The sequence below is a fragment of the Mirounga leonina genome, unplaced genomic scaffold (assembly GCF_011800145.1).
Source record: "Mirounga leonina isolate KUSES-001 unplaced genomic scaffold, KU_Mleo_1.0 Mir_82, whole genome shotgun sequence".
In the NCBI taxonomy this organism is placed as follows: Eukaryota; Metazoa; Chordata; class Mammalia; order Carnivora; family Phocidae; genus Mirounga; species Mirounga leonina.
Window position 1 is genome coordinate 58,546,662 of NW_023270825.1, and position 16,664 is coordinate 58,563,325.

The 16,664-nt window shown below is 32.8% G+C and overlaps 1 protein-coding gene across 8 annotated transcripts in view; it reads right to left on the reverse strand.

The window, feature by feature from the left end:
• Positions 1-16,664, reverse strand: part of MIPOL1 (mirror-image polydactyly 1) — a 321,775-nt gene that overhangs the window by 159,554 nt on the left and 145,557 nt on the right. For all 8 annotated transcript variants that reach the window (XM_034992341.1, XM_034992340.1, XM_034992339.1 and 5 more), the window contains one exon: positions 3,557-3,664. In XM_034992341.1, coding sequence (XP_034848232.1) covers positions 3,557-3,664 — 108 coding nt within the window. The remainder of the gene's footprint in view (positions 1-3,556; positions 3,665-16,664) is intronic.

Genomic DNA, 16,664 nt, shown 5'->3' on the forward strand with positions numbered 1-16,664 from the left:
AAAAGTTTTTTTTTTTTAAAGAATAATAAGGAACTAATCACATAACTTGGGAATAGGTAGAAAAGGAGGCACCAGCTAAAGAATAGCAATCAAAGAAAAAAATGATGAGGATATAGCAATAGAGAACTATAGGAAAGTTTTCAAAAGGGCAGGGCCAACAAAATGGAAATGTATTCTAGTTACATTGACTGGGATACTGAGTAGGATAGAGAGTAAGTTTCACAGGTTTAATAATCAGAGGTCAATTATAATCTAAGAATGAAGGGCTTTCAATGGAATTACAGTGGAGAAGCTCAACTGTAGAAAGTTAAAGATGTATGATAAAGATGATAAATAAAATGGAAGAGGGAAAAAAGGCAGTATATATGAAATTTCTTAAGTCTGATGTCTGCATATTTATGGTTAATGTAAACTCATTTAAAAACATTAAATGTCCAAAACTGTATTCTTCAAGAAACCAATTTCTTAACATAAATAGGTAAAATTTATTTTAAATGAGATGATAAGCTCTTTTTTTTTTTTTTAAAGTAACTCTCAAGGTATAGACTAGTATCAGTATAAATTTAGCCCTTCATCCTAGGTACCACTGTGTTTTACTTGTTATTAGGGAAAACTGCAAACATCATAAAAGTAGGGGGAAAAAGTGCCATGCTAGCAAATTTAGCTAGTATAATTCCATGCTACTTCAAAAATAATGCTTATATGATCACCAAAAATCCGATTTTATGCTCTACCATAAAAAATAATTTAGGATTTCCAGGTTATTAGAATAAACAAAGACATTATTTGAATAGCACTGCAATATTAAAAAGTATTTCCTTGTATGATAATCATGTATTTGCCATAATTAATTGGAAAGTTCTATACAATGTATGATCATTAACTTGGATTTTTCCCAAACATATCTCTAGTACTGTTTCCTTTATGAATTTCAACATTACACAATTAAATAAGCATTAATTTTTCAGCTCTTATCCTAGTCAAATTTACCTTTTACTGATTATCAATAATAGTACTATTTATGATAAAATACTAGAAGTATTATTGACTGACCGAAAGCTCCTAGAGACATTGACTCTTTTTAAAATTTCTTCCTAAAGCTTATTTAGATACTAACTAAATATTGAATGAGTTAACAAAAAAATGATACTTGTAGGTGCACTGTAAAAGACAGGCATACTGCTGAGAAAGGAGACGAAAAGCTGATTCATTAGATAGCTTGGTAATATACTTATTACTCATAACTTATACGGCAACTTGAAGACACAGTGTGCAGTAACCAAAACACCAAAGAAAGAAAGAACATCATCCCTGGAAGGTAAGAATAGTTTTTTTTTTAATTTTTTAAATTTATTTATTTGAGAGAGAGAGAGAGAGAGAGAGAAACAGCATGAGAGGGGATAGGGTCAGAAGGAGAAGCAGGCTCCCCGCTGAGCTGGGAGCCCGATGTGGGACTCGATCCCAGGACTCCGGGATCATGACCTGAGCCGAAGGCAGTCGCTTAACCAACTGAGCCACCCAGGTGCCCATGGTAAGAATAATTTTTAAAAAATGATTCAGAATAAAGCAGATATAAATATATAATAAATTTAAGGTTTCTCATGAGAAAGGATAGCATGTATGATACTACAATGGTAGATATGTCATGTACATTTGTCATGTCAACTAAAAAGTGATTTGAAGCCAGTCTTATACAAGACAGACATTTTTAAAAGAGTGAAAATGAACACTGGAGCTTTAAAAAGACTAAATTGATGAGTTTTTAAAAATTCTTCCTCCCATCCTTACTCTACAAAAAAGTTAAGTTGGTTAGTGAATGGATGAAGTTATGAAGGATTAAAAGACAACAGAAAAATCTGACACTTATGCAGAAAAAGGTGAGAAACTAGAAAAGATTTTAACATAGTATATTTGTCAGGAGTAAAAATGTAGCTTTGTTTATATATTGTTTTATATAGTCTGTAGTTTATAGAGATTTCTATTTTATAGGGATTTTGTTTTGTTTGGTTTTGAACTTCCTGGTTTTTTTGGTCTACATGTAACCTTCTAATTTTAATAACCTCTTAGAAATGTGCATTTCTTTCTCTCCATAAATAGCAGGTGCCATTTAATTCAGTTTAACACAAATAGACAACAAAGAAAGCCAGAATAAGGACTGTGGTATTATTATGTACTTAACAAACTAGAATTTAATTCTAGGTCTGTTTTATATGGAAATAGCCATGTCACATATAGCACATGAAATCTGTCCCCTGATGCTGATAATAAATTGGCATATATAATGGAAACTGCCTTTAAAACAAAGTTACTATCGATTTGCAAGTATACATTTGAAAAAATTATTATACTAAATTTTAATCATAGGGCAAGTTACCCCAAGGAGGGGTAATTAAAAAGTGATCAAGAATCTACATTTCTTTTTTTTCCAATTTATTGTTCTAGTCTATAAATTTGAGAGAAAAGAAGAGAACGTGCATTAAACAATGACAACAAAGTTATCACAAATTCCTAACTACTCTCTGAAAATTTCAAAATGACGCTCAACACAGTTGTAGAAAAATCTGACTTCAACCAAACTTCACACTTTTTGGATAGACGAAACATTTTCCACTTCAAAATGTCACCATTTTTCTCAATTTTGGTAGATAATTCTGGTCTAGTGAGTTACACTGCTAATGCCATAATATTCTCCTGTAATTTGTAGCAAAAATGAATTTAAGACAACAAAGTACAATACAATATTCTTGATGGCACACTTTTTCTTACTACACAATCACAAAAATGATGAATCTTTTCTGTTTCCTGGGGATATGGTTTTCTTTTTATTTTTAACCAGTTAATGAGAAAGTAAGCACCTTGAGGGCAGGAACTAGTACTATGTCACAGGTGCTATGCTAGGAATTGAGACAAAGACAAAGAAGGAGAATGGAAAGTCCTAAGTACCATAAGAAAAAATATGTAAGTAGTAGAATCAAAGTGACGTCCTTTTTCGTGATTATTGGATCTCTATTACAATGAAAAAGAACTTCTTGTCATGAAACATACACTTCACTTGTTTCAAGTTCCAGTAGACTATATTTTCTCTCTTTTCTTGTAATAAGTAACATTTTAAGAACTATTTCAATTCGCAAACATATTCACATACCCTTCAGGGAGTGCCAGTTCTGTGGGTTAATAATATCACAAGATTAGTGTAATAAATATTGATGTGACGAAAAGGCTCATGGTTTAATTTTTTTCCCTTTTAGTGTGCCACTTTTTACTAACTACAAAAGATAACAGTATACCATAAAATCAGAAACAGAATGAACACATACCCAAAGTATTAATATACCACCACGCAAAATTCAGAAAATATGTTGTTTTCATGTACACATACACGAAATAAAATAATACCCTAACAGAAGGGTGCTGTATCTGTGTTTAAAGAAGGGGTTGTCGGCAAACACCACAGCTCACTTCTGCTTAAATGTACACAACTGATATATGCAGCACAGAAAGCTGGCACCAAGGGCTTACAACCTTAATTTGCCTGTAAGAAGGAATGGAGATTTACCTTCAGAGCACGTTCTTGATTGTTTTCAGCAGTCAGATGTCTCATGTTGTTTGCTGAAGTCTGGTTCTGCTCTTTCAGATGATGAAGCTCCTGCTCTAGCCGTTTGCACTGCCACAGGGGAAGAATCCCATTAAGTAAAGGAGTTATAGCATTTTTTTTCCCCAAACAAGCCACATGAATTAATGTAAATAATACCACTGCATTCTCTAAAAGACAAGGTATCTTTTGCAACAAGAATAGTAAGTTAAAAGTAATGATGAATATGAACATATGTTTATAGTAGTCTGGCAATTCAATTGCAGTTGTTTGTCTTTTATTAATCTAAATATTACCATAAAATTAGAAAAATAACTTATTTTTTCATAAAATTAAGGTCAAACTACATTGAAAAATGTTTTCTTCACTGATCAAACAGTTTTTATTTTATATCTTTCGGCTGAATAAAAGCATGCTTCTAAAAATCAAACGGGGTTCTATGTAAACCACGATACGATATTCTGTGATGAATTTTTATTAAATTTTTAAAAATAACAATTATCATAAAATATACAGTAAGAGGTTTTTTAGATTTTTAGAAACATCTAAAGAAACAATTGTGTAAGGAAAAAAGTAATAACTATAGAGTGCTACAAGGTTTGGAAACAACTAAGGAAACAAGTGTTTTTAATTTCTTTTTTGACTAAACCTTATTTTTAAGTAAAACAAGTGATAACAAACATATGAAATGATATTCTGACCTACTGGGAATATATGAAAATTTTAAAAAATAAATTATAAATAAAAGCATAAATGGGCATCTATTTTGAAAAAAATAACTGAAGTACCATGCCATTTGAATACAAAATCTTCATATAAATATATCAAACATTTTACACAATAACTGTACAGGATATAAAGTGATGTGTTGTCATTCAGGACCATATGAAGATATCTGGGGGATTAGCTAAAGGAATACAGTACTAAACCCATCTTCCAGGAAAAAGTTAAAAATTACTCCTTAAATTAGAATATTGAGAGCATGCAACTCTTGATCTTGGGGTCATGAGTTTGAGCCCTGTGTTGGATGTAGAGATTATTAAAAAAAATAAATAAACCTAAAAAATTAGCATATTTAAGTAACAACCAATAAATAAATACACATACTGATTCAAGACCTAGACAAAATTAATTCTAGATTATTTGACAAAAGACTAGTTGCCCTAATGAATTAAAAATCATTATTATGATACATTCCAGATACAGTCATAATCTAAATTGGCATCTGACATTGATTTCTTTTGCCTCTGACCTGTATAATATTCTTTAGCCTGTATCAGTATTTCTCCTGCTTGAGTAAGATACAAATCCACTTAAAAGAAAAAGTTTTACCAAACTGGTGATATTGACTTATATAATGATGTTTTACAAATATAACACTGAGTATACATGCCTCCTGCATATGTAATTATAAAACCAAAATACATTTATAAATGAAGTAAAATAATAATCACAAAATCAAGACTTTAAAATATTAATTTAACTTAGCAGATAAAGTTTTGCTGAAATTAAGTTCTGTAAATATAATACAGTACTGACTGATACAGTGGCAGATCATTTCAGGTTGTCATGTCTATTCCAACATGTGCTGTGTGATAACTTAATTCACTTATCACATTTTTAAAAATTATTTGACTGAAACCTTTCTGACATGACATCATCTGGCCTTTATTTGGAAGGGACACATGATTAAACATTAAACTCTATAGCTGTCTCTTTTTAGCTTGTAACAATTCAAGTATTTGGTCACAAATGCAACCAAAATACATGTTTTGTGAAGACACAAATCATGAGGCATGAAAATGAGTAAGACATAGCAGTGAGCATCACAATCTAGTAGAAGTATTCTTTATTATCCTCTACATTTTCAATTAATTTTAATACAAAATTATTACATATTAAGTACTTAAATGGAATGACTAAACATGACCTAGGATGTTACAAAGGTGGGGTAGATAATTTGGTTATGGGATAAAAGAATGTCTCACAGAGCAGATGACATCTGAGTTGGGCTTATTTGGGGAACATGATTTTATAAGCTGAAGGAGGAAGAATACAGGAGAAAAGGTAGAAACATCAAGGGTCTATCTGGAGAAAGTGAGAAATCACAGTCACAAGTTGTCTGACCACCTGTTTTTTGTGTTTCTAAGTAAATTAGAAATAACCCAAGGATAGAGACTTCTTTCCTACCTACATGATCCACAAAATACAAAATACTATAGCCAAACAGAGAAGTATGGTTTAAGAACAATAAAGCTATTTTTGAACCCAAGGGCATTTATCCACATTGCATACTTGGGCTCAGTTTTCATGGCCATGAAGTACAAGAGGGATAGAAAATAAGGCCCAGGGACCACTCAAACTAGCAAGTGTCCTAAAGGGCTATACTTTCAAGTGTTTAGTGATCCTTCCTACTTTCATGAATGGAAAGAAACAAGACAAATGCCAGAGAAAATGTATGTCCCTAAATCAAGAATAATGTAATTTGTTCTATGGTTTTAGAGTTTCATTTTGAAGTAACACCATTAAAAGTAACACAATATCTTCCCTAATCATATTCTGCCAAATATTAATATCATTAAAAGTTCTATTGAATAAATTGAAACCTAGGTTTCTTACATTTTTATATTTAAATTTTTTTAATTTTTATCTTTTTAAAGATTTATTTATTTTATTTTACAGAGAGAGAGAGAGCACGCACACGCACTTGAGTTGGGGGAGGGATGAAAGGAGAGGGAGACAAGCAGACTCCCTGCTGAGCGAAGAGCCAGGATGTGGAGTGATCCCCATGATCCCTGAGATCATGACCTGAGCCAAAATCAAGAGCTGGACGCTTAACCAACTGAGCCACCCAGGCGCCCCTTAAAATTTTTTTTAATACTCAAATTGAACTTAGGTAAATGCTATCTGTATACTGTTAGAGTCCCTGCGAACTAGAATTCTCATCATATGAGACTAAAGATAAAGACGAAAGATAAAATAGGTTAAATAAAAAACCCTTTAGTTCAGAATTTGCATTGGAAGTATCAGTACAAGGATACAAAGAGTTTTATCTTTAAAAAAATGTGAGTTTATATATTTCCTAGTTTTGCCCATTGAAATTTGGTAGAAATAACAGGAAACCCAGTAGCAATGAGTACTCCCAGCACCTACCCTGTGGGTCCAAGTACCATTTCTTACTAAAAATACAGGACTCTGTGGATATATGGCTGACTCCAGCTCTGGGACAAGAAATGTACAATACGATCCAGTAACATGTGTGCTTAGCAGAAGTTTTGTATCAAAGAGACTCAGAAAGGACTCAGGAGACAACTTGAAAAGTCCCCCACCAGCTAAAGAGAAAAGAATATGATCAAATAAGGATAGTAACTGAAATATATTGTAACACACACTATATGTTTAAATTTTGAGTTTATAATGACAATAAAATTCTTAAAAAACTAATTCTATCACTATTGGGGAATACTAGTAAGCCAAGAATTCATCTACTACCCTTTCTTATATAAAGTTTACCACTAGGTAATCAAACAATAGATAAGAAAATCACTACAGAAATATTCAAGCTAATAAAAAAAAGGGAATGTTAGAATATCACAATTTTGAAATCATTACTATACTGAGATCATTAATATAGTACTGAACTGCTAGTAACATAGTTCTTTCACAAACCAACATGCATTCCCAGATAAAACACAAAACCACCTGCAGTCTTGGTATAAAAATTAATCTAAATCTGATCAAGCCTATAGATCAAACTGCCATATGAATAGAATAGAGAGGAACATATTAAATGACACTAAAGAGATGCAATGAATGAACAAGGTAACTCTACAAGAAAAATTCTCATTTTGTTTAAAAAATAAATTCCAAGGGGGCATCAGGGTGGCTCAGTCAGTTAAGCGTACAGGTCTTGATCTCAGGATTGTGAGTTCAAGCCCCACGTTGGGCTCCACACTGGGTGAGTAGCCTACCTAAAAAATTAAATAAAATTTAAAAATTTAATGGATAAAAAGAGATAGAAGGGGAATCTATAAATTAAAAAGAGGTGTTAAGAGTCAATTCAATCATCTGCAATGTGAAATTCTTTTTTTTTTTTAAAGATTTTTTTTTTTTTTTTGAGAGAGAGAGAATGAGAGAGAGCACATGAGAGGGGGGAGGGTCAGAGGAAGAAGCAGACTCCCTGCTGAGCAGGGAGCCCGATGCGGGACTCAATCCAGGGACTCCAGGATCATGACCTGAGCCGAAGGCAGTCGCTTAACCAACTGAGCCACCCAGGCGCCCCTGCAATGTGTAATTCTTAAGTATAGATTCAAAATAAAGAGGAAAGTTACAATATTTATGAGATCACTGGAATTTGAAAAGTAGTCATGTTTCACAATGTTTTTTATTTGTTAATATTTTTGTTGTGATAATGAGATTATGTTTTAAGCAACAGTTGATATCTTCTAGAAAGACACAATAAAATTTATAGATAAAAAGGATATTCTGTCTGGCAAATTTCCTTCAAAATAATGTGAGAAGGAATAAATGAGTGGGAGATATAAATTTAAAAAGCTGGACAGTTGTAGCAGGGTACAAATATCTCAAGGGCTCAGAGATTCTATGGTTTCTAAGTTCACTGATAAGAAGGATTAAATTTTTCTCTATAAACAAGCCAAACTAATTCTATAATGTGAATGAACTAAACATATAAAACATAAAAATTGATGGCAAATTTTTATAAACTGATTTTGGCCCATATTTAATACAAGATCTGTTTTCAGCAGTATTTTCCTCTTATTTCTTATTGTAAATTCTGAAGAATTATACCAAGCAGACAATACATTGTTATGATTGTTTTAGTTTATGTGTACTTTTTTTTATTTGTAAGGTATCTTTTTATTGTTATGTTAATCACCATACATTATATCATTAGTTCTTGATGTAGTGTTCCATGATTCATTGTTTGCGTATAACACCCAGTGCTCCATGCCGTACGTGCCCTCTTTAATACCCAACACCAGGCTAACCATCCCTCCACCCTCCTCCCCTCTAGAACCCTCAGTTTGTTTCTCAGAGTCCATAGTCTCCCATGGTTTGTCTCCCCCTCCAACTTCTCCCCCTTCATTTTTCCCTTCCTACTGTCTTCTTTTTTTTTTTTTAACATATAATGTATTATGTGTACTTTCTGAAAGATTACCATGACAAGTTTTTAACAAAAAGTTCTCTTATATAAGTTTTTAACAGCTGCCATTTCTCCTCCTGTGCAATCTGCTTTCAGTCACTGATCATTTTGATTGCATACAATAAAATGTCTTCCCCCTTGGATACTATACAATTCTTTCCTTTGCAGACAGAAAATAATACCAGACTCTTCCAGTCAAAACAGAAACTACACTCTGGTGTCAATGTGAATTATGTACTTTGAACTGCAGATGTTTGGAAGCACTTAGGATTATATAAATAAGTTTTTATTCTTTTTCATTTAGAAGAATCTTTAAAAATCACTTCATTTTAGATTTAAAAACAATAACTTATTGTTATTGTTTCTCACATTGCAATAACTTGGAATAAAGAGTTTTCAAATTCAAAGGGTAACTTGTTTCTTCAAAGCCCTGGAAAAATACCAATAACTTGGTTTAAATGAATATTTATACAATACTCAGAGGTCTAAAAATACCAAAGATTAAAAAAGAAAAACAATAATTATGTGAACAAGTCTCTAAAACCACATGTACTGTAGCTGATGTGTGTATATACACACACATATAAAACATATAGAAAACATAGTTATTCAGTAAATATTCATTGAGCACCCACTAGACAATATACCGGCACCCACCAGGCAACATGCCAGGCAATGACATGTTTCTACAGATTTATACACACACACACACACACACATATAACTTAATTATATATACACATTTTAAAAACACCATAAGAAAGTAAATAACTAGGGATTTAATAACAAATACAGTAATTTATACTCATTTTTTTTTTAAGTAAGCTCCACACCCAGCGTGGAGCCCAACACGGGGCCTGAACTCACTACCCTGAGATTGAGACCTGAGCTAAAATCAAGAGTCAGACACAACCCACTGAGACACCCAGGAGCCTCCAGACTCATTTTAAACTACTGAATTATTCAAAAAAAGATTAAAGAAACATTTTAAATCACAAAGTAAAAGGATTAGTAAACATGACAATTATTTTCAAAGGTATCAACATGCATATAGGTATTTATTTAGCATGCTATTACTAAAATATCATTTTTGTAATACTGTTTATTATATGAGTTTAAAAAGCTATTCATTTGAAAAAATCATGGTTTGCATCTCTATATCAGAATAAAGGTTAATACACATATACTAATGATAGTCAATCAACTCTTAGTGAAAATTAGTATGTGCGAGGCCCTGTTCTAAGCACTTTACATTGTGTTAATCAGCAAATCTTCATGTGGACCTATGAGTTAGATATTGTAATAATAGGATACAATTAAGTAGAAGCAGAGAGTATTAATAACTTCTTCAAAGTCATGGAACTAATAAGGATTCAATTTCATGCAATGTAATTCAGTTTATCACAAAAATGTATAGAGTGCACACATATGTCCAATAGCAAAAGGAATGGAAAGAGGACTACAGGAAAAGTTAACAATGATGACATTTTAAAATTTGAACTTTGAACAATTAGAGATACAGATAATTTCTAAGGTAGTACATAGATCTGACTTAAGAAAATATTCAACATAGATCAGAATGGAATATGGACTAGCTAGTACATAGAATCATTATCTTTTAACACAGTTCATTCATACCCAATGAGTGCATGTGTTTTCAGGTTGCATCTCAGAGCTAATAAATATTTCAGAGAGCTATTTCTAGAATACATCTCTGATTGATCACACTAACTCCTACCTACCCTATCTTGGTATCCTTTATTGGCTCTCCCTTTGCTTCCAGAAATAAAACCACGTTTTGGAAAATAACAGCAGCATTTCATGACCCAGACCCATTTCATACTTTCTCATTCCTCCCAACTGCACACTTTGCTCTAATTTGGACATGCTAAATTCTCCATCTGCTTGGCACTGTCCCTCACATCCACTTATGATCCCAGGGCAAACCTAGCACCTGGTTCACTGAAGCTATCTAATGCATATTTATTAAGTAAATAATGTGAATTTCATTTAAAGAGATCTTATTTTTTCATATTAATTTCCTTTTAAAATTAAAGGCATATGCACTAAACAATATTTAGTCAATTGATATACCTACAAATATAAATACAGTATAAAAATATCTGAAAAAGGGTGCCTGGGTGGCTCAGTTGGTTAAGCGACTGCCTTCGGCTCAGGTCATGATCCTGGAGTCCCTGGATCGAGTCCCGCATCGGGCTCCCTGCTCGGCAGGGAGCCTGCTTCTCCCTCTGGCCCTCCCCCCATCATGCTCTCTCTATCTCAGTCTCTCTCTCAAGTAAATAAATAAAATCTTAAAAAAAAAAAAATCTGAAAAAAGTATATGAGAATAAAAATAACTAATTTCCAAAACAGAGATACAAAAAAAGCATTATTTATGTTTCCTAAGATGAAAAATTATAAATGTAAACAATGACTATTTAATGATATGCCTTTCAATTAACTCCCAATTAAGAAGCATGAAGTCAACACCTTTAAAAGTTTGGGATACAGCAGCAGTACGGTAATGCAAGAAGGGCCATAATAAGGAAAGAAGAGTAGTAAGACACCCAGATTCTAGATAGTAAAAGAGGGCCCAAAAACCAGAGGAAAGAAGACATAGAAGTAGAGAAAAAAAATGTATCAAAGCAAATGGAAGACTTTTTTTTTTTTAAAGATTTTATTTATTTATTTGAGAGAGAGAATGAGATAGAGAGCACATGAGAGGGGGGAGGGTCAGAGGGAGAAGCAGACTCCCCGCCGAGCAGGGAGCCCGATGCGGGACTCGATCCCGGGACTCCAGGATCATGACCTGAGCCGAAGGCAGTCGCTTAACCAACTGAGCCACCCAGGCGCCCCGAATGGAAGACTTTTACCATACCTCATAAGCCAAACCATTGTAGGGGTTTTATTTTAGGTGAAATTTATATGGAGTGAAATGCACAGATTTCGAGTGTATACTTCATTTAGTTTTTGACAAATTTTTAAATCTAGACAACTACCCTCTTTCAGCTAATCTGCATTAAGAGCCATAAACTAACATTGTTTGATTTGAAATACCATGAATTATTTCACCTATTCTTTTAACTTCATAAAAAACAATGGAACTTTTAAGTCTGTAACCTTTTGTCTAACTTATTTCAATCAACTATATATTGGAAATTCATCTGTTTGTGTGCATAAATAGTTCATTCTTTTCATGCAAAACAGTATTCCATTTATGAATATACCATAATCTATTTTCCTGTTAATGACTGGAACTTGAGTTGTTTTCAGTATTTGGATATTATGAATGAGCTCCTATAAACATTCCTCTAAAAGTCTTACAATGTACATTTGTTTTCATTTTCTTTGGGTAAACATCTAGAAATGGAATTGCTATGTCACAGAGTGGATATTGTTTCACTGTACAAGAAACTGCCAAGCAGTTTTCAAAACAGGTTGTACCATCTTACATTAACAGTGGATCAGAATTTTGGTTGCTGACATCCTCACCAATATTTGTTGTCAGTTTTTTAATTTCAGATGTCACAGTGCATGTGATGTAGTATCACATTTAAATTTGTGTTTTCCTATTTACAAATTATAATATTTTCATGTGTTCACTGGACATTTGTGAAGTTTCTCTTCCGGTCTTCTGCCCATTTTTGAGGGGGGGGTGTTTATCTTCTTATTATCTATTTGTGGGAATTATTTAAATATATTTAATATAAGTCCTCTGTCAGATACATGAATTGAAAATATTTTCTCCCAGGCTATGGTTTACCTTTTCATTTTCTTAAAAGTTTGCCTTTGAGGAGTATTAATTTTTAATTTTATTAAAGGCAGATTTATCAAATATTTTCATTATGGTTAGAGCTCTTTCTGTCCTTTTTAAAATGCCTGGCTATCCCAATGTAATAAAGATATTTTTCCTCAAGTTTCTAACAATATCTCTCAAATTTTAGCTTTCTTGTTTGGGTCTAAAATTCACCATGACTTTATTTTTGATTACAGCATGAAGGAAGAGTCCTTTTTACTCCCTACTGGGTAGCTGCTGCACCACTATTTGCTGACTTACCTCTCCTCACTGGACTGACCTGATGTCCTGGTCTAAAATCAATCAAGTGCCACAAGCAAAAAAATGAAGTTAGACAACTTTCTTAAGACATATAGAAAAATTAACTTAATTAACTTAATTAACTTAAAATTTATCACAGAACTAAATGTAAAAGCCAAAACTATAAAAATCTTAGGAGAAAACATCTTAGAGTAAAAATTTATCTTAAGATAAAAAAACAGTTGAAACTGTGTTAAGCATAACTTTCTAAGCCTTCAAGTGACATTAAATAAAAAATATAAAATGGACTTCATCACAATAAAAAACTTTTTGCCCCATATATCATTAAGAAAGAGAAAAATTGGGGCACCTGGGTGGCTCAGTCATTAAGCGTCTACTTTTGGCTCAGGTCATGATCCCAGGGTGCTGGGATCGAGCCCCACGTTGGGCTCCCTACTCCACGGGAAGCCTGCTTCTCCCTCTCCCACTCCCCCTGCTTGTGTTCCCTCTCTCGCTGTCTCTCTGTCATATAAATAAATAAAATCTTAAAAAAAAAAGTAAAAAATTTTACAAATGATATATATGTGTTAAAAAGCTTGTATGTATAATACATAAAGAACTTTACAACTCAATAACACAAAGAATAAACACATAACTAAACAATGGGCAAAGGATCAGAATACAAACATTTCTTTAAAGAACATATACAAATGGCTAATAAACACAAGAAAAGACAAGACATCATTAGCTATTAGGGAAATGCAAATCAAAACCACAATGACAGTGACTTCTGCAAGAGGGTTGACTAAGAAGCTCCAGGCCTGAATTCTCCAATGGAAACAAAAATAAACAATGTATGAACCAAAGCTTTGTGGGAATTCTGGAAACCAGTTAAGGATCAGCAGCAACTAAATGAACTGGTGCCTCTCCACAAAAGGCCCAAGAAAAACTTGAGCCATCACACCACTCTGATTAGTGAAAGTCTCCTCCTGTACAGAGCCAGTCCACAAAGACTGGGGGACATGGATATTTATTCAAATGCTCAATTTTCAACAACAAAAGCCAGAAGGCATACAAAGAAACAAGGAATCATGGCCTATTTGAAGGAACAAAATAAATCCTCAGAAACCAACCCTAAAGAAACACAGGCCTTAAACTTACTGGACAAAGACTAAATAACTATCTTAAGTATGCTCAATGAGATAGAGGAGAACATGAACAGAAAACTAAACAGTATCAGGACAGCAATATATGAACAAAATGAGGATACCAACAAATTAACACAATTACTAAAAAAAAGAAACAACTCAGACATTCTGGAGCTAAAAAACACATTATCTGAATTGAAAAATCCACTAAAAGGGTTCAACAGCACACTCAAACAGACAGAATAAAGAACCAGTGAACCTAAACAAAGTTGATTTGAAATTATTGTCTGAGGAGCAAAAAGAAAAAATAATAAAAAAAAGTGAATAGAGCCTAAGGGATTTATGGTCCTATCAAGTGGACTAATATAACATTATGGGATTCAAAGAAAGTGAAGAGGGAAAGAGTGGGGGCAGAGAGTTCACTTGAAAAATGGTTGAAAACTTCCCAAATTTGAGAAAATATAGGATGTAAAAATACAAGAAATTCAAAAAACTCCAAGTAGGATAAATCTAGAAAGACCCACACTAAGATATATTACAATCAAGCCATTGAAAGTCAAAAACAAATTGAATCTTGGAAGCATCAAGAGAAAAAGAACTCTTCGTGTACAAAGGATTCTTAATAAGATTACTAGCAGATTAGTCAGAAGAAACCTTGCAGGCCAGAAAGCAGTGGGATGATATATTTAAACTGGTGAATGGGAAAAAACAAAACAAAACAAAACCCAATGCCCTGTCAAGTAATAATTCCATATCTGGCAAAAATGTCTGTCAAAAATGAGGACAATGTTAAGACATTCTCACATAAACAAAAACCAAGGGAGTTTATTAACATTAACCTGCCCTAACAAGAAATGCTAAAAGGAGTCCTTCAAGAGAAATAAAAGGACACTAGATAGTAAATAAAAAGCCAAATGAAATTATAAAGTTCTCTAGTAAAAGTAAATATATGGACAAGTATAAAAATCAGTATTAGTGTAATTTTGGTTTACAAACCTACTTTTTATTCTATTACAGAAGTTAAAGGCAAAAGCATAAAAATAATTATAAATCTATGTTAATGAGTACATGATATATAAAAATGTAATTTGTGGGCGCCTGGGTGGCTCAGTTGGTTAAGCGACTGCCTTCGGCTCAGGTCATGATCCTGGAGTCCCGGGATCGAGTCCCGCATCGGGCTCCCTGCTCAGCGGGGAGTCTGCTTCTCCCTCTGACCCTCCCCCCTCTCATGCTCTCTATCTCATTCTCTCTGTCTCAAATAAATAAATAAAATCTTTAAAAAAAAAAATGTAATTTGTGACAACATAAAGTGGGGAGGCAGTAAAAGAGTATAATTTCTATGTGAATGAGGTTATCAATTTTAAAATAAATTGCTATAACTTTTAGGATATTTTATGTAACCCCATGGCAAACTACAAAGAAAATATCTACAGAATTATACACAAAAGGAAATAAGAAGGGAATAAAAGCAAATCATTATAAAAATATCAACTAAGAACAAAAGGAGGCAATAAGGGAGGAAATGCAGGTTGAAGAAACTATAAGTCATCTAGAGAACAATGAACAAAATAGCAACAGTATGTCCTTCTCTATCAGTAATTACTTTAAATGTAACTGAAATAAATTCCTCAATCAAAGGACATACATTGGCAGAATGGATAAAACAAAACAAAACAAAACAAAACAGGATACAACTATGTGTGGTCTGTGAGAGATTCACTTTACATCTAAGGACATACAAAGGCTTAAATTGAAGATATAGAAAAAGATATTCCATGCAAATAGGAGCCAAAAAAGAGCAGTAGTGGCTATAACAACATCAGGCAAATAGACTTTAAGTCAAAAACTGCTACAAGGAAGGGCACTTTATAATGATAAAAGGGTCAATTCACCAATAAGATGTAACATATAAAGTTTTTACATATGCTGATTTCAAAACTCATACAAAGCTACAATAATCCAAAGAGTGTGGTACTGGCACAAAGGCAGACATGTAGACCAGAATAGAAGAGAAAATCCAGGAATAAGTATACATTGTATATATGATCAAATAATTTTTCATAAAGGTGTTAAGACCATTCAGTGGAGGAAAGGATAGTTTTTTCAAGAAATGGTATTGGGAAGACTGGATATCCACATGCAAAATAATGAAGTTGAACACTTACCTTATACCATATACAAAAATTAACTCAAAATGGATCAAATACCTAAATAAATGTAAGAGCTAAAATTACACAACTCTTAGACAAAAATATGAGGGAAAAGCTTCATGACATTAGGTTTGGCAATGATTTCCTGGATATGACACCAAAAGCACAGGTAACAAAAGACAAAATAGATAAATTGGACTATATCAAAACTAAAAACTTTTGTGTATCAAAGAACACAACCAACAGACTGAAAAGACACTTCATGGACCAGATGAAAATATCAGTAAATCATATATTTAATAAGAGGTTAATATGTAGAATATATCAATGACTCCTATAATTCAAAAACAAAAAAATACATCTGATTAATAAATGTGCAAAGAATATGAATAGACATTTCTCCAAAGATGACAAATGGTCAATAAACATACGTAAAGATGTTTCCCTTCAGTAATCATTACAAAAATTCCAGGCAAAACCACAATAAGATACTATCTCACATCCATTAGGATGGCAGAAAGAAAGAAAAAGAAAGAAAGAAAGAAAGAAAGAAAGAAAGAAAGAAAGAAAGAAA